The sequence below is a fragment of the Taeniopygia guttata genome, chromosome Z, assembly GCF_048771995.1.
Source record: "Taeniopygia guttata chromosome Z, bTaeGut7.mat, whole genome shotgun sequence".
Classification (NCBI taxonomy): domain Eukaryota; kingdom Metazoa; phylum Chordata; class Aves; order Passeriformes; family Estrildidae; genus Taeniopygia; species Taeniopygia guttata.
In genome coordinates this window covers 51849871-51872755 of record NC_133063.1, presented here as the reverse complement: position 1 = coordinate 51872755, position 22885 = coordinate 51849871, and the positions used below count along the sequence as shown (strand labels likewise).

Here is a 22885-nt window from a genome sequence, read left to right as displayed (position 1 = left end):
TAGTAAAAATGATTCGCTATTATGCCCAATAAATGGTATCCACTTGGGATTAGTTAATGGAGAAATATTTTGGGTACCTTTTGCTCAAGGGGTTTCCTTTGCTTGCAGGGTCGTTCAGAAAAAGCTCCCTGAACTTTGAACCATATCTGCAAAGTGAGATAAACAAGAGCCATATAAATACCACAGCTCTTTTCCCCACACTGTTTCCTTCTGCAGCAGAGCCAGGCAGAGCTGCCAAGAAGGGGGAGGAGGAAAGGGTAAGTGTGCTGGATTTGCTGTGAAAGAGCTTCATGACTTAAGATTTGGCAGAGTGTTTGCTTGTTTCTTTAGCTGAAAAGGCTGACTGTGGAAATTTCCATCGGAAACTAAGTTGAAACTTGAAATATGAAGTATAAGACATGGCTCTCCTGCAGCTCACAGGGCAGACAGCTGTTGCTGGGTGCTGCATGCCAGTGCTGCAGAAGGCTGCTGTAAAGACAAGAAAGGATATCAAAATGTCGTGAGAGTCTCATGTGCTCATAATAGTTAAAAAGGAAGGCTGCTTTCCTGATGTGTGGAAAGAATGGAAAAGGCTGTGTTGGTATATATTGGACCACAGTTTAGTCTTCAAAGTACTTTACCTAGAACATCGGGAAAGACTGTCAGGGACAGCTGGATTTCACAAATGCAGCAACAAATGACTCTTGTTTTAAAAGGCTTTTAATCCTTTAGGCTATGACAAGATGGATGGAACATGTATATTTATCAGAATTTATTGTTTCCAAACTATTTTGGGGTCACTGTCAGACTTAGATGTAAGTGGTGAAGTTGTTACAGTTCCACAACCTAGGACATGTTGGGGAGCAGCCTTATAATTTTATATGTTTATAATTTTCAGTATTTCTTGATAATATGTTTTTAAACCAAAATTGAGATGTTAATGGAATAAAATGAAAAGGTAATTATAGAATTTCTTATATGCTTTGATTTTCATAAACATTAACTGGACTAAGTATGGATATGAGATTTTATAAGATCTGAGGATTCCTGAAATTCAGTTTTCATTTCTGGATTTTGCAAAATTGTTTCTTGTACCTGACTTCTTCATAGCTTTTTCTCAATGGGATCCAGGTACTCCAGACTGACTTGTAAAAATTTTTAAGTCTTTTTTATTATTTTCTGCTGTGTTCTGTAGTACTTGTGGTGTACTGAAATACGCTGTTGGTGTGTGTACTTTTAAGACAGTGGAATTACCCTGTAATCTGGAGTGAACTGGTCTAGATTCTTCCTGACATAAACAGGCTTACCACAATTTATTTCAAAAAACAAGAAAGAAGGTCACTTGAAAATCATTGAATTGCTAAAAATTGTTAAAAAGAAATTACAAAGAGAAAGATTAGTAGTATTAAAAAAATTCCAGTGATTCTGAATGTTTACTTTTTAGCTGTTCAAACACAGTAACAAAAAAACACAAAAACCTTCAAGCACCACAAAGAAAAAACACCTGCTTCTATTATAGAGGAGCTCTACTGATAAACCAAAGAAATTGAGTAATAAACAATGTGTTCAAATTTATTCTTACAGGGGTTTTTCTTTTCTTTTCTTTTCTTTTCTTTTCTTTTCTTTTCTTTTCTTTTCTTTTCTTTTCTTTTCTTTTCTTTTCTTTTCTTTTCTTTTCTTTTCTTTTCTTTTCTTTTCTTTTCTTCCCTTCCCTTCCCTTCCCTTCCCTTCCCTTCCCTTCCCTTCCCTTCCCTTCCCTTCCCTTCCCTTCCCTTCCCTTCCCTTCCCTTCCCTTCCCTTCCCTTCCCTTCCCTTCCCTTCCCTTCCCTTCCCTTCCCTTCCCTTCCCTTCCCTTCCCTTCCCTTCCCTTCCCTTCCCTTCCCTTCCCTTCCCTTCCCTTCCCTTCCCTTCCCTTCCCTTCCCTTCCCTTCCCTTCCCTTCCCTTCCCTTCCCTTCCCTTCCCTTCCCTTCCCTTCCCTTCCCTTCCCTTCCCTTCCCTTCCCTTCCCTTCCCTTCCCTTCCCTTCCCTTCCCTTCCCTTCCCTTCCCTTCCCTTCCCTTCCCTTCCCTTCCCTTCCCTTCCCTTCCCTTCCCTTCCCTTCCCTTCCCTTCCCTTCCCTTTTTTACTGAATGGAACTAATATGCTGCTGAGTTTTCTTACAGGAATTTCAGAGTCTGAACTTTATTTAGGCACTGACCTTATTTCGTTTATTTTCTCTCTTCTCAGGTAAAGCCCAACCATGTGGGCGGGTCTGGGGCTAGTTCTGGCCCTCTGTCTCCTCCCAGTAGGAGGGACAGAGGCCCAGAACTGCCAGGAGCCCCCAAAATGGCATATTGGGGAGGAGGATCCGATGTGGAACTCCAGAGGCTCAGTGACAGTGGTGGCTCTCCTCCAGGCTAGCTGATTATTGTGCCTGCGGCAGGCTTCCAGGTAAGTGTGGATCTCGTCCCGATTTTTGTTATCCAGCTGAGACTGCTAAGTGTTCCCTGCCACAGATGCACTCCCTAAACTCTAGCTGCCCCAAATGCCACCATCACAGCTGGCATGTGTGATCCAGTCACCTGGCTCACTATCAGCAGAAGAGTTCTCTGCCAGTGGGAAAGATTCTTTATCTCTTGACCTGCTCTTGACTGGCAGATTGTCTTCTCCAAATTAGGTTTACAACATAATAAATAGTATGATCAACTTGACATTAATGAAACCCAAACCACAGGAACTCCTGACAGAAACAGCAACAGATGATTAATGTAGTAAAAATTGTGAAGCCAAGAAATACCACAATTCTTTAAAATGGTTATTTTACCTGAAATAGAGAGATCTGTGATCACTGATTTCTTATGTAAGACCTGTAGGGGAAAAAATAAACCAAAACATAGGCTTTTAATGTGGCTTTTCAGCCTGTGTTCAGAGATCCTACATATATTTTAAAAGTCCAGAAGTTAAGGTAAACACCATTCTTTTGAAAAATTAATGAAGCATTCAAGGAAGTCATCAGTGTTAGGTTTTCATCCAAGACCTGGAATACTGGTGCTCTATTTTCTAGAATTTACTCCTTGCAAATATTTAGCTATCATGACAGTAACAATAGTAATAAAATAATTTCAAGTTGAGCCAAACTGGAATTGCATAAAACTTTTATCTTTTATTATTTTAGGAATTGTGAAATTATTTTGGCTTAAAAATTCATAGTACCAGTTTCAGATTTGGATTTTAGTCACAGTGAGAACACCTTAGTTTGCCCCTCTAGGCTGCACAACTTACATATCATAGTAGGCTTTGCAAGTTTATTAAGAATTTAATTTAAAAACATGGTGGTAAACTTGTGGGTCCATCAAAGTTAAAAGTGGGCTTTGTGTTTGGCTTTCAAGGTAGTTGAGTTTGGCTCTTAACATTTTAGAAAAAAATTAAAGAATCTTCCACATTCTAGACTATTTCCTGTAACTGCAAAAGAAAAGCTTCCTAGAGCAATTCCATAGGAAAAATAGAAATGAAATGGAAGAAACGCCACATTATACAGCTGTAATAAAAGCAAGATGGAGTGTATTAACTTTTGTGTCAAATATCATTATTCTCTAATGATTTATGGTCTTGCTTCTTTACATTCCCACTAGTTTGGAGGACCTGCGAGTAAAGTTAGAGAATGAAGGATTGGTCAACATCTCGTATGTGGTTGTCAACCATCAGGGAGTTCAATCCCGGAGGGAATTTCACCTACTAAAAGAACGTGTTTCAGACTACATTACTGTCTACCAGCAAGATGAGCAGCAAGAGGATGTCTGGACTACTTTAAATGGAAACAAGGATGACTTTCTCATCTATGACAGGTGTGTGCTTACAGACAAACATGGGAAAATATCTGCATATATTTTGAATAATGATTTGCAAATCTCTATATAATTTCATTGATGTGCAAATAACAAAAACATCATGCTCACCTTCTAAGTTGAACTAAGTAAAGTGCTAGTATTTACTGGAAAAACAAAGTTACAAAACCAAAATCTGCATTTGCACAAGTAATTTTGGAATAATTTTTTTTCTTTATAATTACCGTGGGTTTAGATGAACATAAGTGAGGATAAAATTTGGTAACATGTTCATGGTTTTAAAGTGTTTTTATTTTCAGATAACTTCATTACATCCATGCATGTCAAAGTAGAATCTTTTATCTCATGGAAACTTTTTGATGAGAGTTGTTGAAAATGCCATGTAGATATAAGGAAAAATTAGTCTTTAGGTAAAACTTAAAACTTCAGAAAAAAATTGCTTTTTGACATAGGATTCTGACACAAGTATATTTTGGCAGCACCTGTAGGAACTGTAGTTGAACTCTCAATTTTTTGATTTTGATGTGTTGATAATTACTTGAAAAATCCTGCACTTGAAACATGTCTACCTTGTTATATTACTGTAATGAACATTCCAAATTCATACGAAACATAAATAAGTTTAATACAGAGTTAGAAAGTTACTCTTTTTCTGTAATGTGATTAATTTAAACAAGCTAGCTACATTAGGTTTGTAGGATGAAACTAGCAGTGGAATGAATGATCTTGAATATTACAGCAGCAAATATGCCCAAGTAAGGAAGGCTGATGTAATACAACAGACAAACAGAACAGTGCTGTATTTCGTCTGGGAGGGGGCCCAGACACCTTGTCCAGAGCATTTGAAAGGTTGATCAGTTCTGTGCTGTGGACACACAGGATATGTGTACATTATGAATTGGCTTAGCACTAGCCTGGCCATGATCCGTGATGGTTCTAGCAGTCTGTGTTCTTGTTGTGCCTTAGCCACGAAAGATTTGCCTGCTGCTGGTCCTAAATGTGCAGTCCACACGTGGGGAGCTAAGGCCAGGGGACTGTGTGTTGGCACTGAACAAGCCGCCCTTGTGTACAGGTTCTGCATTTTCTCCAGCTCCCTTGAGCAGATCAGTTGTGTAGTCAAGTGCATATCAGAACACTCAGGTGCAGACATGGGGCAAGCAGGCACCATAGCAATCCCCTCATGAATAATAAACCAGTAATGCAGGTGCACCACAGTTCCCATTCCAGTCAAAATACCGTCAGGTTGCATGAAACCACTTGGTAAGGATGCAGCAACCACTCTGCAAAGAACCCTTCTCATTATCCCAATGGATCTGTAATGAGTGCACCTCTGCCAGTGTTAAGTGTCACTAAAGGACAGGCTTCTGGCAGTGCAGCTACCACATCGGTCAGAAATCATGCTTCACATCCTGGCCAGTGTAGGTGAGTGGGCAAGCATTTGTCATATATCAGGAAAGGTACTGGATTTGCCTGTGAACTGGAACAGAAACACTCCCCATGGAACTGTACGGTGTGGGTGGATTTATGCAAGTAAAGTAAGATATCATAAGAAGAGAGATTTAGTTGTAGGTATTTGTAACCAGAGTTCTTTCTCTCCTTAGATGCGGCCGTCTAGTGTATCATCTGGGTATGCCCTACTCCTTCCTGCATTTTCAGTATGTGGAAGAATCTATTAAGATTGCATACTGTGAAAATAAGTGTGGAAACTGCTCTTACATGGTATTTTCTTGTCTCATTCTGTATATAACAGAAAAGTAGATTTGATTGGTATTTAAAAAATTATTTCAGTGTGATTAATCCAGAAATATAGTATTTCAAATTTACACATTTCATGCATCTTGAAGATAGCTTTTAAGCATTTTTCTAATCTAATTAAATTTGATTTAGAATAGACTGATTGATTATTTGAATTCCTGTCCTTGACAGAAATGCAAGTAATTGTGAGAAATGTAAATGCAATCTTGCAGAGTAATTGTGTTTGTAGAGCCATAGAGGTAGTGAGCAATTAACTACTCTAATTTTGTGGGGTGGATAAGTACATATTTTTTTTAAAACCCAGGAATCAAACTCAAGTTGGTTTGCATTACTATTCATTGTAGTTTGCATTGAAACACAGTCTACAAGAGTTATTTTAAAAATGTGATAAAAGGTGACAAATTATTGTTACTGCTATAAAAGAAGGGTAGATTTCTTTAACGAATCATTCAAGACCAGAAATACTTTTAAGGATTATCAAGAAATATACATACTTCACAGAAGTTCAATGAAAATAATAATTTTTGATCCCATTGTGCGTGTAGTGTTCTGGCTAAATGTAGACCACAGATAGGTCAGATGTAGGATCTAGCATAAGAAGCAGTTACTGGAATTATAATTGCTAAAAAGCCCTGTCTAGTTGACAGTGGTATGACAGCACAAGACTATTTTTGATATGTTCAGCAAAATAGATAAATAACTTAGAAGTGCCTTTCATGCTCTGTTACATCAGTTTAATTGAATACAGTGCAATACAGTATTTAATGCAAGCGTCTGTTTTGCAGGAACCTGATGCTGATGGTGTATGTGAAAACATCACTAAAAAGGCAGTTGAAGAGCTGTCAGAGATAGAGCCCAAGCCAACAGGTCAGCATTCCCATCCCAACCTGCACAGACATGGACACCACCAGCGCCACCACCACCACCACCACCATCACAAGGGCAGTCGTGATCCCAAACATGAGAACCACCAGGCTGCTGCTGAAGCTGAGAGACATCATCCTCACAGCGGCTGGCGCCACAGGCTTTTTGGCCACCACAGACATGATCAGATAGGTAGTCAGGAGCACGTAGACACTGACCCTCCAGGAGAAATTGTGGAAATTCCACAAGATAAAAAACTACGAAAGAAAGGGAAAAACAGCTGCAAAAATGAGTTAACTTGAAATTGGCAGACAGGATCAGACTCTACCTCTAGCAGCTGATCCTGTCATTGTCGACACCTTCTGTTTGAAGAGCTAGGGAATTCTGCCACCTGACAGTGTCGTGGAGCACTACCAAATTCTTGCAGGTGACACGGGCAGCTGGCAGCAGAGGACATCACTGAGTCTTGACAGTGCCGTCTGCTCTCTGCTGCCTGACATTCATCACCAGCAGGAGCAAGTGAAACTAGTGACACCTGACAGTGACAGGAAAAGGCGAGGAACTGATCCTGAAAAAAAAACTAAGCACCTTCCAGAAACAAGGGAGTCACACTAACTCAGTTAATATAGTTGCAAGAGCAGAAAAATGAACACATTAAGTGTTTTTATTGCCCCAAATTCAAAATTGTGCTGACAGGTATGGGTATATTGCAAAGGAGTGAATTTTTAGAGCAGAGCTTTTAGAATGATTGAATACCTGTCAAATTCCATCAGTGAAAAGCTTAATGATTTAAAGGAATTTGGTTGACCCCTAGTTTGTCTTTCAGTTCCACTGGGAAGGTGTCTGCATTCTTGATTAATTTGTCTTTCTTGTATCTCTTCTAACATTCTGCTTGCATTTGTGAGGACAGGAGCATAAACTATGACCTAGGGGCTCCTGTCTGATGTTTTGCAATCAAGAACAGAAGATAACCAAGACGGATATTTTAATCTAATAATTTTTTATTAAGAAGACAATATATCTGAAAGTTGAGTGTTTTTTTTTTTTTCCTAACCTGGGGATACAAATCATGTACAAGCAAAACTTCTAAGCAATGTGACAGAATAATTCAATATAAAAAAATGTAATATACAGACAGTAACGGCTTTATTTTCAAGTAACAGATCGATAAACTTAACTTTGACAAATATTTCTCAACAAAGCTAAGAGCTTTGTGACTCTTAGATACAGTAAGAGGGTCCATTAATACATACTGCTACAGCATCTAAAATCCTGCTAAATCAATTAGATCATCCTGAAGTGAGTAGTGTTAACAACGGAGAGTTAGAATCAAAAAGAAGGTGGGATGAAACAAGTTTAATCCTGGGGTAATGTTGATCTTTGTTTATAACAGTGCTGAATTTTATAAGTCTGTGTCAATTAGCAATCTGTATCAATTAACATAATATACCACTTAAACTTGTATAACTTCTCTTTCTATAGCCTAGCATTCCTAATGTTTGATTAACTGAATAGAAGTAAATCCAATTGTTTGAAAGATTTCTGGATGAAGAAGAGAATATTCATGAAAAGAACACTGCTATGAAAGCATACACCATAATTAATGATGGTTTAATAGGGAAATTACTACTCCTACAAAACCTGAATCTTTTTATTGTGAATGCTGATTAGCAAGAGAGTAGCTGTGAATATACACAGAATGCATGCCTTTGGAATGTTTGACAGGAATGTTTTTAATAAAACATACTTTCTTCATATCTTGTTTTTATTTTGAGATGCAGAATTTGAAACACTGAAACACTTCAAGTCATTTACTCAGAATCTTCTCCGTTTGAACGGCAGGTCTTGGCCTTTGTTAAGACGCTGCTCCAAGTCTCTTATGGTGTTTCGGAGAATTTCAATTTCCTTGTTTTTCTCTTCCTGGAGATGCTGCAGCTTCTGTAAAAGTGTGGGCAAAGGCTTCATTGTTAAATATCACATAAAATTATGTAACAATACATTGTGCTACTGCGAGTAAGATATATTATAATAAGAATATTTTCCTTGGTATTTTTGTATCACAAAATTGCAAAAACTATTTCCTGAGAATCCTGTTTTTCTGCCATCCCAAAGTCTTAAGCCTAGCACAAAAAAAAAAAAAAAAAAAAAGAAAAAAAGAAAAAAAAAGCATTCTATCAGTGTCACTGATGTCAGTTCTAGTTTAAGTTTCCAGGTTAACAATTCTGTAGTAAAACCACCAAACCACCTCACATGTAGCTTTTTGTTGTTGCTTGCCCTCAGTAGTATCAATATGACAAGAACCATGACAATTGGAGTTGACGATCTTAAAAGCTTTTTCTATACTGAATTATTCTATTATTCTATGGATTGAGTTTTGTAGAGGGTGTGTGGGAGAGAACATAGGGAGAAACCCCAGGGAGCGCCTGCTTCAAACACCCTGAAACACTATCTGTGTGCTGTACACTATGAAAGCACCTACCCTTCGATAGATACTTTGTGGTAAGACTGAGGCATCTGAAAACGACTTGGTGGTTTTATCCTGAGCTCTTGCCAATTTAGCATTGAACTGAAAGAATCAGGCAAAGACAAAATGATAAGAATGAATGGGGGGGGGGGCGGGGGGAAGGGGAAGGTGTATTAAATATGTCAAGTGTAATTTTCACTTTTTATTAGTTGCATTTCTTCACCTGAAGGTAGTAGCACTAAGCCTTTCTACTAAGTCTAGAAAAACAAGGCTACGTATGTTTACTTTAAAAAGAATGTAGTTACAAGCTGTATGTCTTAAAAAAAAAGCCTCAAAGTTTTGCAAAAGCAGTACAAATACGCTTCTGAAAAAAAAGAATAAAATTGAAGGCTTCTCAGCCATATATCTACAGGATGAGAAAATACAGAAGGTGCTAAAATCCTTCAGAAGCATTGTTCTTCTTTTTTGTTCCAAGGACCAGTCAGCCCAAACACTTCCACAACTCATTTCTTTTTTGATGTGTGAAAGGTTTGAAGCATTTCCTTAATTCTTTCTGTAATGAGAATGTTTTGAAACATGAGCAATGAAATACATGTTGAATGCTCTGTCTTAAATCTCTGCTGGATTAGAATTTTGTATTGCAATTTTATTACAAAAAATATTCTCACCATTCAGAAATTAAAAACAAGAAAGTTAAGCAGAAAACATTGTTGAATTTAATAGCTCAAAATATAAAACTGTTTCTAAGTAATTTGATTTGGAACAAGAGGAAAGCATCTTCAGTCTCCCTATACAGCAGGTGGAACTTGACTCCTGAGCAGGCGTCAGTTACCATTGTGGAAGGGAGCACCTACCACTGATCCTCATTAAGACAATAAATAATTAAGTTTTCTAGAGTCCATCATATTACTTTGTTAAGTACTAATTAATATTTTTTCACTACACAGTCTCTTTGAAGTTTACCAAATGCCCAGTTCATCTTTAAGTCAGCTTTGTAAGGCATACCTCTATCTGCAGTTTAATTATTTCATTCTGCTTCTCTTCATTTTGAATTTTCAGCTGTCTAGTTAGCTCTAATATTTCCAGGTCTTTTTTCTCTCTCTCTTCGCTATACTCCATTTCTTTTAGTTCAACTAGCAACACAGTAACACCAAAATAATTATAAAAGATTATATAGGTGAAAAATTAACATAATTTTCCAAATATTAAAACTTTCTTGAACATAAGGTCAATATTTCACTGGAAGACAATTCAAGCAGAAACCATACTGAAATGGTACGAAAACCACACCATCCTATCCCAGTCAGATGGTGTCTTTTTAAAAGAAGCATATAATTTGCAAAAACTTTCCTTGTTTACACCTATATGGAGGACCAAAAAAATCCTAATTTTTAAGGTTATATCTCTAATGGAGCAAATGAACACAGAAATCAGTTTTCTCCTCACTGAAGTATCATTTATTTGTGAAAATAATGTTCTACTTTCCTGAACACAGATAGAAGATTTGAACAGCAATCTAGCTTACAGTTCAAAGCAAGGTTCCAGTTGACATTTATATCAATATTTCATTCCTTCTGATTTTTATGCCCACATTCCCATTATTTGTTCTAACTATCAGCGAATTTCTTTCCATCCCGTGTTGCTGTACTACTGCTTCATTACCACTGTCTGTTCTCTTCAGTGAAGATAAAATTCCATTAAACACTGCCAATTTCTAGTGTTCACGTGTTTCTACTACAAAGTGGAACTCATATTTATCCTAGGCAAAACGTAGCATGGTGACAGTATGTTTTACCCATTGCTAAAGCATTCAGTCTTTAGAGAACTTACATTTTTTCCTTGTATCGCAATTCAACTGTGTTATTTCTAATTTGTGGTCTTCCTCTTTGTTTTTAATTTCTGTCATGAGTTTCTCAATTTGATCTTTATAGTCCTGTGAATGTAAAATGTTTTATAAAGATCTTGCAGTTTCTGTGCTCTTAGCCTTCTGCAAAGCACAACCATCATGTAAAAATATACATTACTCTATTATTCAGTACTTGTTTTATCCTCAGTCTTGTAAATTTAAATGCCCAGTTACTTCTTACATGGTCTGACTGAAGTCCACAGATGAAAAACATAGTAGATTTCATTGTATTACAGTTATATGTTAATATAAAATGAGAAACTGTACTTCTTAGGAGAACAGGCAAATGGAGAGGTAATATTCCTTTCCCGAGAAAAGGATCTGACACAATGATGCAGTTAGTTAAGGCAATACAGTTTCGCTTTTGTGTATTTTTGACTCAAGGATTGCATGATTCAAGTGTGAGTTTTGTTAGTATTGTTTATACGAAGGGTTCCACAACTTCACGTTGGCAGCAGTAAGACACACCAGTACCAGCAATAGTGATGCTGCTGGCACTGACGTTCAAAGTTTGAAGATGCCAGTTATTAATTTACTCCAATAACTTAATAACTCCAATAACTATAAATTTACTCCAGAACTTTCAAGGAATTGTCTGTAGCTGCCATTGTTGAGGTGCTGACTCCAAAGCTCTTGTTGCAGCTTTCTGACAAGATTGCCACTCACCAGAGCAATGCCTGGGGACACTCACCAAGGCAGTCACTGACTGGGGATCAGGATATGGGGACATAGTCAGGCGCCTTCAGAACGACCAGGAGGTCCTGCCGTGCTCATACATGAGTTTAATGGGTGTATAATGGGTGAATAATAATTTTTCAGATCCTTCAGAAGGCATTACTCATTTTTTTACTCAAGCAGTCAAGCTAATAGCTCTACTGGTACAAAGATTTGATTTTAACTCATAGCACAAACACAGGCAAAGGAAACTAGCAGTGAGATTCCTGATCCTTATCAGATAACAGATCTGCACTCTCCACACAGAGAGCTATGAAAACAGAGAACTCTGACTAGTGCCCCTGGTTTTACCTCCTTTGCAAAAATTAGTACCATAGATACAAAGTACAGAGATCATATATGGAATTTATTATGAGGTACAGATAAGATGTAGAGACCTATTATCTTTGTAGTATTTATTCCTGAATAAACTGGACAAAATTCAGACCACTCCTAATTCTCCAGACACCTTCAATGTGAAAACCCTTTTTTCCACATGCAAAATTATTTTAGTGCAAGAGATTAGAATGATGAAGGTGAAGTTGAATTTAAAGTTAAATGCAGTTAAAAAACCCCCAAGTGCATCTTAGATTGAGCCAAAGTTCTCAGCACCATGGAGTTTTAACCTCTTAGTTTTTCTAACACCTTCTTACATGGATACTGTCATGAGAACAACCTTTCTCTTTTTACACATGAAAAACATTAACAGAAGAGCACCAATACGAGTATCAATAGCAAACCCCAAACAAAAATATATACAGTATAATAGAGGTGCAGTATTATTCCTTTACCTAAAGAATGATAATTTGTGACATACCTCTTCACAAGTCTTTAATTTATCTTCCAAGATGTGAATGGTTCCCTTTAGTCTATCATTTTCATCTACACAAACAAAAATTGTATGGTACACTAAAAAGTACATTTCGACAATTTCTTTAGCATGAAAGCAGAATAAAGAAATTACTTGCATTTTTTAACTCAGCTGAAGTTTGAGAAACTTTTTTTGTAGACATTATAATCATTACAGAATGACATACTGTCTGTTTCCATTTTTAACAAGAAAAATCATAGTTTAAGTTTAATAATAATATTTAAGTTGTATTACTACTTAGAACTTTCTCTAGTTTTCTGATAAATTATGCATTCAAGAAAATCTAGATGCAAAGTTCTTTGACTCAGAAAATAAAAATTATTATCATGGCTACAACAGTTTCAAACTGGAAGATGCAAGTTCTTAAGTACCTGAACTTGAACAAGAACTTAAGTTCTTAAGTTCCCAATAACCAGAAAACAGTATGCAAACACAGAATTTAGAGAAAATAGATTTTAAAAAATTATCCTTATCAATTTGAGTATTAAAAACATCCATATACTTCCAATATTAGAGGTTTATTAACATATATATATATATATGCAAATATGCCTTGAAGGCAGAATGGTTATAAAATTAACTTCATGGTGTACTGCTGAGCTGTAGTATAAAGATATAGCAAATATTTATATTTTTTTTCAAGTAAAAATTGGTAGTTGTCAAGTATATGTGGACAACAGCAATAACATTTAATAACATTATATACTAAGAATAAAGACACTCTGGTTTAACAAAGTGAAAAAAATTGTGCATAAACACTTGAATAGTCTACAATCCAACAGCTAAATGATACTTTCTCACCTTTTGTAAAATTGTCTGTGTTACACTAAAGTGAATTTAAAACTATTGATTAAATAGTTTTATAATTCAACTATCAATTAAAATAACCTCCTGGAGGCAGTTACTACGTAAACTATGGCAATAATGGCAATAGCAATTATTACTGCACAAGATTGATTTAAAATAATTTTTTTGTTTCTCTTTGCCTGTCAGTAAGTTTCTGCGTCTGAAAAACATCAGTAAATATAAATGAAAAAATTGAAGGCCTGTTTATTCAAAATTACAGTACAGAATATATATAAAATAGCAATTTTTGCCTTTACCTTTCACGTTACACTGGTTTTCAATAGTTTGTGTCAGACCCTTTATCACATTCTGTAGAGCACTGCATTCTGAAAGAAATTAAAGATCCAGTATTTTTGAATAGTGTCTTCACAAATTTACATTTTGTTTACAAAATTTCATCAAATATTTTATAATAATTTTGGTTAAGTGTTTCTCTAAGTCTTTTTACTGACTGTAAAAATAACTCAGATTATTATTACATGGTTACTGCTTAATTTTAGCTTTTAGTTTGATGATTGATTAAGATCAATTTTATGAAGCAATACAAACAATTTCATAAAACTATTACATGTTTGTTTCTAGTCAGAAAACAAGCAACTTTTTGTTTGCTGGGCAATACTGGAAGTTTCTTGTATCAGCCTTCCAGCAATTTGATGTATTTAAGGAAACTGAGACTTACTTTCCTGACATTATTTCTTTGCCAATTTTCTTTTTAACAAGACCAAGAGAATCCACTCACTGCAGTAGCTCACCCCTTTTTTACCCATTTTGTGATGCATGTTACATTCATCTTGTGGCTCAACATAAGCTTTGAGAGATTCAGAATATATGCTCCATTATCTCATTTTATACAACAGAATTATGCATGAAAGCTCTTATCAGTTTACATAGTTGTATTTCATTATTTTATTTTTAAACAGTATTTTTAATATTCAAACACCATATGTATTTCCTGTAGTATAGGATTAGGTTTTCATTAAATGACTTTTATCCCTTATGTTCATTGTAAATTTATCAGTAGAGTGACAAAACTGTCAAAGACTGAGAACAGCAGAGGCTCTACAACTGAGGTTGTTACTTTTAAAGCTTCTTTTTCTCTTTCCTGAGTACCATTGCGTTTCTTAAATGGCTTTTAATTTCCACAACACATAAAAGTTGCCTAAATGACAGTTACTCATCTCATCAAACTAAAGACCTTTTGAAAACTGCCCATCATATCACTAAAGACAACACTACAAATAATGGAGTGAGGAAGATAAACTAAGATCCCAGATAACTGGTTCAGTTTTCTGTCAGCCTGATCTTCCATCAAGTCTGCTTTTAATGCAGCCGAGTACATTAGCCAGATACCTTCTCCCGTTCCGCGCCTCCAAAAAAAAACAGTAGAGGGAGCACGAGCAGCACAGAAACATCGCCTGCCCCTCTGTTCCTGTGCTGGATCATAAGCAACTGTGGAAAAATCCTGTTCAAAGTCGGAATGACCACCTAGTTCTACTACAGATTTCCTCCCATTTGAAAATGTATGGAAATTAACTCAGATGCTTGTAATTCATGCACAATTTGGAAAGACATCTGAGTCAACACCAGAGCAGCAGCTAGTCTTTACAAGGAATCACAGCTATTTAAGTGTAAGCCACTCTTTTGTACTTTCCCAAGAATATCTGCTTATCTTTCTTATCTTTAAAGGATATATCTTGGCAAATCTCACATGTACCTAAAGTTGTGACTGCAACAAAATTCCTGGGAACGCACAAGTTTTGCTTGCCTACATTAAGGAAAAGAAGCAGAATTTTTCTTAATGTTTGCAGCCTTGTAGAACACTGTCATAGCATCTGCTATGGATTCCACGTAGTTCATTCCCTGTAAGATACAGTGCCTACATGCAGAAAGACTGAACAGCATAGGCGTTCATCCGCATTTCTAATTGATTTGTTTATAGGGCAATTATATCAACCACGTTTTCCTTTAACACCTTAGAAATGCTAAATAAACAAATACACAACCCTGAAGATGCTAAATAGAACCTCTCTAAGTGTTCTTAAGCTTGCTTAAGTGTCCTTAAGCAAGCTCCGATTGCTATCTTTTAGAAAATTACATTAGAATTTAATTCAGAACTGTAGCATCATGAGTCTATTTAGCCACCAGAAACAGTAGAAAGGAGTAGAAAACAAAGATTTCAGATTTGTATCTGTCTCGTATGGTTCTGCAATGGTGTACATAAAACAAAAACTGTTTTTTTGAATCTCATCTTTGTTTAGGAAAGAATGTATCGAGAAAAATAAAGTTTATTCATGACCTTTCAGAGAGTGTATACACAGACCAAGCTGCCTTTTCTTTTTCCACCTTATCTTGGATATAAGTGTTTCACTGCCCTCTTCCTTGATCTTTAGATATTTTCTTTCTTCCTTTGTATTTTTTTTTTCAGAATTTCCAATCTTATTTTACCTTAAACAGTTCTAGGAAAGATTTTGACAAGGATATCAAGGACTCCTCAGGTTCTCACTTGTTGGAAATTTCTTGGGGTGTGAAATGCTATTTTTGTTGTTGTTGTTGTTTCTTAAAACATAGTGTTCTTCAGTCAGGAAAAAAATTTCACTTCCTTCATCCCACTACCACTAGCAGCCACAAACTCTTCAGGGTAGGTGGAACAATAGCTTATCCTTCCACAGCTCTCTTTCTTCCTGCTCCTCTGCTGTAGGCAACTTCTGTTGCCTTTGGACCAACCCTTCAAAGGATACTTCAGGAGCTGTGGCTGAGTTGGGTTCTGGGAAGCAGCTTGGGACATAAGGTTAGGGGAAATTTTTTTTCCAAGCCACAACTGGCAGTATCACTCTATAAAAGCCATTCTCATGACTACAGTCCATTCAGATAACTATTGCCAGAGTAAAAATTGAAAGTATCGATGCTGTATTTGGTCCCTTGTGCCTCTTCAGTGCTGCAGAGGACCCCTCTATAGCCCCATCAATATTAAAGGGGATTTGGGGTCTCTTTTAATCCCACAGTGCTTTGACATTCCAAAAGGTTTCCATAAATAATTTAACTATTAGATGCAAAAGTTTTAGTACTCTGAATCTGAATACCACATATGCTATTACCTCTTTTGAAGGGCCAGTGCAGAAGGTCAATTTAATAAAGGTGCAAAGACTGTTTCTATCAATTGCAAAAATACAAAAAAAATATACAGACATACTAATTTATACTATTATACCATACTAGTATAAATACTATAGTAGTATATATACTATAGTAGTATGCATGCTATACATACTACTATATTAGTACGTTATAGGCATACTAATTTATAAACACTACATCAGCCTTTCACATCCTTTTGAAATACTCTTAATGTCACCACCACTATTCACAAGCTCTACTCATCTCCAGCAACATGTTAATTGTTCACCTGAAGGTTCCCGTAAGTCTCTGCCACAGTTTATGTCAATTTCCTGTGCAAGATGTTTTTTTGAAACTCTGCTTTATGAGCACCAATCATTAATACAGTTCAAATCAATATACTTACAAGCATTTAATGCCCGGATATTCAAAGGGTTTACCTTATTGGTAAGCACATTAATCAAATAGTTTACCTTACTGGTAAGTACAGAATCACAGAAAAGGCCCTTACCAGGTCATCTGGCCCAACCTCCCTGCTCAAGCAGGGTCATCCCAGAGCACACGGCACAGGATTGCACCCAGATGGTTTTTGAATGTCTCCAGTAGGGGAGACTCCACAACTTTTCTGAGCTTAACCTAAGTGGGCAGCCATAATTGTTTTTATTTTTAGATATATTCCATCCCTTTGGCATCTTACTCATATTTTACTTCATTATAATCAAATAGCTTTCAGAATCACCTCTTGGATGTCTCACATTGTTCCATGTTCCTGCTTTGCACTTGTTTTTGTCAATGTTACTAATATCTCTGCAATTACTCTCACTCATTGACCAGGATCCCCATCTTACAGCAATTCTGCCTCCTGTCTATATGTGCACTATCCCTATGACTTCAATATTGTTGAAGTTTGTTTTTTCCTGACTATCCCTGTTGCTGAAAAATTTGCTCATATTTCAGGCTGATTGCTCTGGTATTTTTATTTGGACTTCTGCCACCCACACATCTTTTTTTTTGTCCTGTGTTTCAAAAGAAGCTCCAGAGGCTGTTCTCTTCAGTTGTATCAGCATAACTATCTCATCAAATAATTTCTCTCTTACCTCATGAAAGTGAGGCAATACTGTTTACAAAGCTCAGATCTCTCTTCTGACTTTGATCTGTTTTCAGTCCATTCCTCTTTCTTGTTGCAGTCATCCCAGCTGCTCTGGCTTCCTGAGTTGTCTCTTTCACTTTCTCTGCTACCATTTATATCGTAGGCTCCATAGTAAGAATTATTTCTTATTTTTGTCCATCCTTTCCTTTCCTTTTTTACAAACTGTTTTATATAAACCCAATCCTTTCTGGTTTCATCAATAAGGAAACCTCTTCTGTTTCTGAGGGACTGTCCTTCACTATCTGACTTTTGTGGCTTAACAGAGAAACAAGTTTTTCTGACTCAAACCAAAGTTCCATCCACTTCACTAAGCCACTTCACTACAAGATTATTCAGGAAAGATGAAAAAAGCTAGATAAATGCTATCATTAGTACATCCTCTCAAGTTCCCAAGCACAGAATGAAGGAGGTCAGTGAGAGATACTGTCTTTGTGTTTAAAAAAAATTGTTGTTTTCTATTATTTTTTCCCGTTTTTTTTGGATGAATGTATACTTCTGTTACGCACAGGCTTCTGTGGAACTGATATAACTTTATTTTGTAATGTGTGGAAAAGTTACTCCTTTGTTAGCTTAGCTTTAAATCAATAAACAAGTTTTATTTCAATCTAGTTTTTTTACTACATTAGACAATGAATATTCTATTCTGTCATCACTTTCTCTGTGCCATTCTCAATTTCACAGCTATTAGTCATATCATCTCAATTCTTTTTCTTGGCTGAAAAGTTCCCAGTCAACCTAAGTCTTCCCTCAGATGTCCCAAAATTGTGACCAAACCTGTGAAAGCCCCAGGTGCATTTTCCCACAGGCACCTTCTGGGTGTCTGGCTGGGCGCAAGGCCATCTTAAAAAGAATACAGATGGTACATTAAAAAAAAACTCTGGCAGCAGATTCAGAAATAACAATCCCTTCTTCCCATGCTTGTAAACGGAGGCTTTTGCCCTTGGCCTCTGCTGCAGCTGTGAGGCAGCCAACACTAGACCCTGCTCATGACCTAGGGAGTGATTTTCTGGCTTGATATCAGACCTGTCTCTTCATTTGGACCAAGTAGAAGTCCTTGGGCCATGTCTGGCCTTTGTTACCATTTCTGAACTTCATTCTGACTCAGCCTCCTGAGTCACTCTCATCAGTACAAACTTGTTTTGTAATGTAGACTTTTGGCTGACCATGGCAGTCCTTGCTGGACCAGCCCTGCATGGGCACAGTGGGAGTGAGGCTTGCATGGTTAAGCCCCTACATCCATGGTCTTTTTTACAGGAATGGTTCCTGATTCCTTGTACCTTGCTCCTTCCTGGCAATACCAAGCCTTGCCTCCTTCCCTGCTACCTTTTCTAGTTCTGCTATTGTCTATTTTGAGATGTGTGGACCGCAACAGGACACAAAAATCACAGACCTTACAGAGTCACAAAGCTTATTTCTCTTTTTCTTCTGCAATCATACCTACCACTGTGTTTGCGTCTACTGATATTTTAAGAGAACTGTTTAGAGGACACCAAAATCTCTTTCCTGAAAAGCAGCCAACTAACATCAACCATTGTTTACATAAAATGCTTCCCATTTGTTCTGCTACTGGTCTCCATCTCCCCTGTCATCTTGTACCATGAGTTTTTGGTATATCTGAAGAGATTATCATCATAAGCAAGCTTCACTCACTCAATAGCTCAATTTCAACACTTAATTTTTGATTATGCTAAATAATCCAAGTCCCAGTGAAGACTGGAATAAAACCCAACTGGCAATCTTCCTCCTGTGTGAAACTAAGTTTATTCCTACCTTGCTTCCAAACTTTTAGCAGGCTGAGTTCCCAGAGATTAAAGTCCTACAAAAAGATGCATCTCAGCTACTTTACAAACTACAGAAGAATAAGCAACCACAAATCCATGCTAAGTATTAGATATTGTTTCTCATTTCAAATACTCATCTGGAAACAATTCTAGAATAAAACAAATCTTCATTTTATAGTTTTCCCTAAAATCCCTCCTTTGTTTCACAACTTTTAGATTATGATTATAGAATTATAGTTCCCATCTATAAATGGTAAATTACATTTTATTAGCAGCCATTGAACTGTTTGAATCATCATAAAATTAATATAAATATTAATATTTACTATGACATATATTTCATTACATGATTCAAGATTAGGCATTACTGCTTTTCCCACAGTATCTTGGGTTCTTGCTATGCTATTTTTAATGGAAATAACTCTCAAAACTTCTTGAATATACGCAAAAATCATACCTTTCTAATAAAATAACTTACCCTCTTTTACTGATTCCTCCTTTGATTGACTTAATGTTAGCAATCTGTTACATTTTTCCAGCTGATGAACCAGTAGGTTATTTGCATCATTAATTTCTGATATTTTCTAGAAAATTGGAGAAGGACTAACATTATATTAACCTGTTTTAAGTTTTGAATTTTAAGTGAATAACAAATTTAACAATTCCACAATACTGCAGTACAAGCCTGTAATATTTCCCATTCAGGATATTCCTTTATAGAGAAGAATGATACTACACTTTGCTGCTCCAAGCTTACCCTGCAGAACTAAGAATGCTGACTTGCATCATGAGTTCTAAACTATTTTCCTCTCAGTTTTGTAGTCAAGAGTCTGGATCAATCCTTTGCAAGGTTCTTTCTACTGCTTTGCATATGAGGCTGTCAACACACTTGCAGAGCAACAGCTTGAACAGTATGTGGGAACAGGAACAGGTGTAATAAGTTTATTCCATGAGAAATGCTAAATTTATTTCAGGTGCTCCTTTTATACTACCTCGGAAATCAGTAGAAAGCTACTATCAACATCAGTCTAAAAAGAAACACAGTACTGATTTTCCTCAGAAGGTCAATCGTTTAAGAAATGACACACACATAAGATAAAGGAAGCTCAAGTGCATATGGCATGTAGGAACTCATGCTCTTGATAAGGCAATGACATTTTTCTAGAACAAGGAACAACTTCTGAAGGGATATCCCAGCACTAGACCACTTGGTTTTGTGAGAGGTGCCCCTCCCTATTGCAAGGGGGGTTGGAACTAGGTGGTCTATAAGGTCCCTTCCAGCCCAAATGATTCTGTGATTCTTTGAAAGTGGTGTAATAAAGTTATCTTCAACACCATCTTCTATAGTCTTCCTGAGAAGCCAGTTTGGCCTCTGGATGATTAAAATTCTAGCACAGAAAGGCTTCTCAGATTTCACAGAATCCACTCCTATGTCTCCAGGATACAGTCCATACAAACAGTTTGCCAAATGAAGTTGGTATTACAAGGCATAACAGTAAGCTGATACATCTTAAAGAAATTTTCACTCAAAAATATTTTGAAAATGTCGCACAATAATTATAGATGGCAGTCTCAAAATTTTCTACCTTTTTCACTTACCTCTTCTATCTCTGAGAAGTCACATAGAAGTTTATCTAGGTTCACTACACTGGTTTTCTTCATAGTTTCTTCATCAGTATGATTCATTTATTTCTGGACCATATAACCAAATGATCACTAGATATATGGAAAAAAATAGATCTGTAAATTAATATATTTCTCATCCACAACACATAAATTCTTTGGCAAGAATATAAGAAGAACAAAGAAGACTATTTTTTAAAATTAAAACTATTTTTTGTGTTGAAGCTAAACTTCAGCCCATTTAAGATCTTGCATTTCTAGGAAATACAACGAATGTCAGAAAGCCCAAACAATACCTGTCAAACTGATATATTGTGGTTGAATTTGGAAAGTTTGCTGCAATTAAAAAGTTAACTTGGATCCACTTCCATAGACAGAATAATGCACCAGACACATATTAATTCAGCATCCTTTACCTGTGTAGATGTTCTAATACTTGGCTACTCAGGTCTAAAGGTACTTACATATTTTCTTACAAACAACAAGTGTTAAATCAATGATAGGCACTGCAAGTCAAAAACCCTGCTGCAGAATAAAAGTACAGTATTTTGAAAGGCACCAGATTTTTAACACAACCCCTATTTTTATAAATTCTACTTACAGAATCTTCAACATGTATTTGCAAGATGGATCTGAAATACACAACATGAATGCTTCTAAAAATATTCACACTATATCTCAACATCAGGCTCCATGAGACAAAAATTCCAACACCTACTAGTAAACCAAACAAAATTACCGCTTCTACATGGTAATGTGTGATCAACCTTTTTACAAATAACAAAAAATTTGCAATCAGGAGATGAACCAGAAATTAAAATGTGTTCACCACCCAGAAACTGAATGAGTTTCCAGACAGAAATACTTGCAGTACAGTTACGCAGAAATGGGCAAATGCACAACACTAAGCAGAAACCAAATCTGAGTAATTTTCTTAGTCATTCAATATTTACAAGACTGTATGTGTATGTAACTTCTTGAACAAAGCAATAAGATATTGGTTCTATGTGTTTAATATTTTTTCTTCTGCCCACTCCTTCTTCAGTGAAGCTAAAACTAATTCATAAGCGAAAACTCAAATTTTTAAATTAAGTTTTCAGAATATAGTAAACTTGGAAAAATAAATGCTTCTTAATTAAATTAATGGGGGTTTTAATGTTTTGGTTTTTTAAATTTTGTTTTTTAAATGGGGGTTTTTACTAAATTAAATTTTAGTAATCTTAATGACTTGCAACTTACTGGGGTTTAAAATATGAATTCAGGACACTCGAATTTTGAAAAGAATTACCCATCTTAATATTCTGTTAGTTGATAATCTACACGTACACTATGAATGTAAATCCTTGACTTTTCCAATCCTTATCATGAGCAGTATCTTATATTTGCCAATCACCCATTTTTTTCATTACTTTCACAACCGTGTTCCACTCTGCATTTTGACACAGGATGGAATTCAGGGAGCTGCTGTGTTGAGCTGTTTTGTTTGTGTGTTTTCTTATTCTACAGCATCACTTGTTTTCTTGGAAGACAGGATATGCTCAGCACTAGGCAACAGTACCACTGGGTACAAAACGCCTGCTGAACTGCAACAGTAAATTAAAAAGAATGTTGTATTATTAATGTTGTATTTTTTTCCAGCAGGAGAACTCATCACTGTTATTTTTGTGCATATTACTATTACACATTATGTCTTCAAAAAGCATTTTATGTTAAACCTGCCACTCGTGTTTTGAACGATGATATTTATGTCACTGGGGGAAAAACTAAAGATTTAAATCATGGGTTTGACTGCCGTAAAAGTGACACTTTCCTTTAATGCCTCTTTGACCCCTTGCCATCGATGCTTTCCCAGTATCACTTTCGAAACTATTGCAGCTGATGATACCGCTTTTGAAAAGTTTTCAATTTTTTTGCTGCATATGGCAGTGAAACATAGAGAGAGAGAGAGAGATATTAACCGAATGTAGGAATTATTCAGTAGCAGGCCAGGCCGC

The 22885-nt window shown here is 36.3% G+C and overlaps 2 protein-coding genes across 2 annotated transcripts; one reads left to right on the top strand and one right to left on the bottom strand.

Annotated features, from left to right (window-relative positions):
* The first annotated feature begins 2 nt into the window (after nucleotides 1-2).
* Nucleotides 3-8179, top strand: SELENOP (selenoprotein P). The gene is given in 5 exon segments (NM_001270877.1): nucleotides 3-257; nucleotides 2206-2409; nucleotides 3591-3803; nucleotides 5405-5522; nucleotides 6344-8179. Coding segments are annotated over 4 exon segments (1185 nt in total). The 5' UTR covers nucleotides 3-257; nucleotides 2206-2218; the 3' UTR covers nucleotides 7007-8179.
* CCDC152 (coiled-coil domain containing 152) lies at nucleotides 7950-20980 on the bottom strand. Its single transcript, XM_030257431.4, has 8 exons — nucleotides 20868-20980; nucleotides 19747-19852; nucleotides 13481-13549; nucleotides 12324-12388; nucleotides 10717-10819; nucleotides 9892-10019; nucleotides 8902-8988; nucleotides 7950-8360 (listed from the first exon to the last, which is right to left on the bottom strand). Exons 1-8 carry the CDS (start codon nucleotides 20952-20954, stop codon nucleotides 8238-8240), a joined length of 768 nt encoding a protein of 255 aa, XP_030113291.4. The 5' UTR covers nucleotides 20955-20980; the 3' UTR covers nucleotides 7950-8237.
* Nucleotides 20981-22885: the final 1905 nt, after the last annotated feature.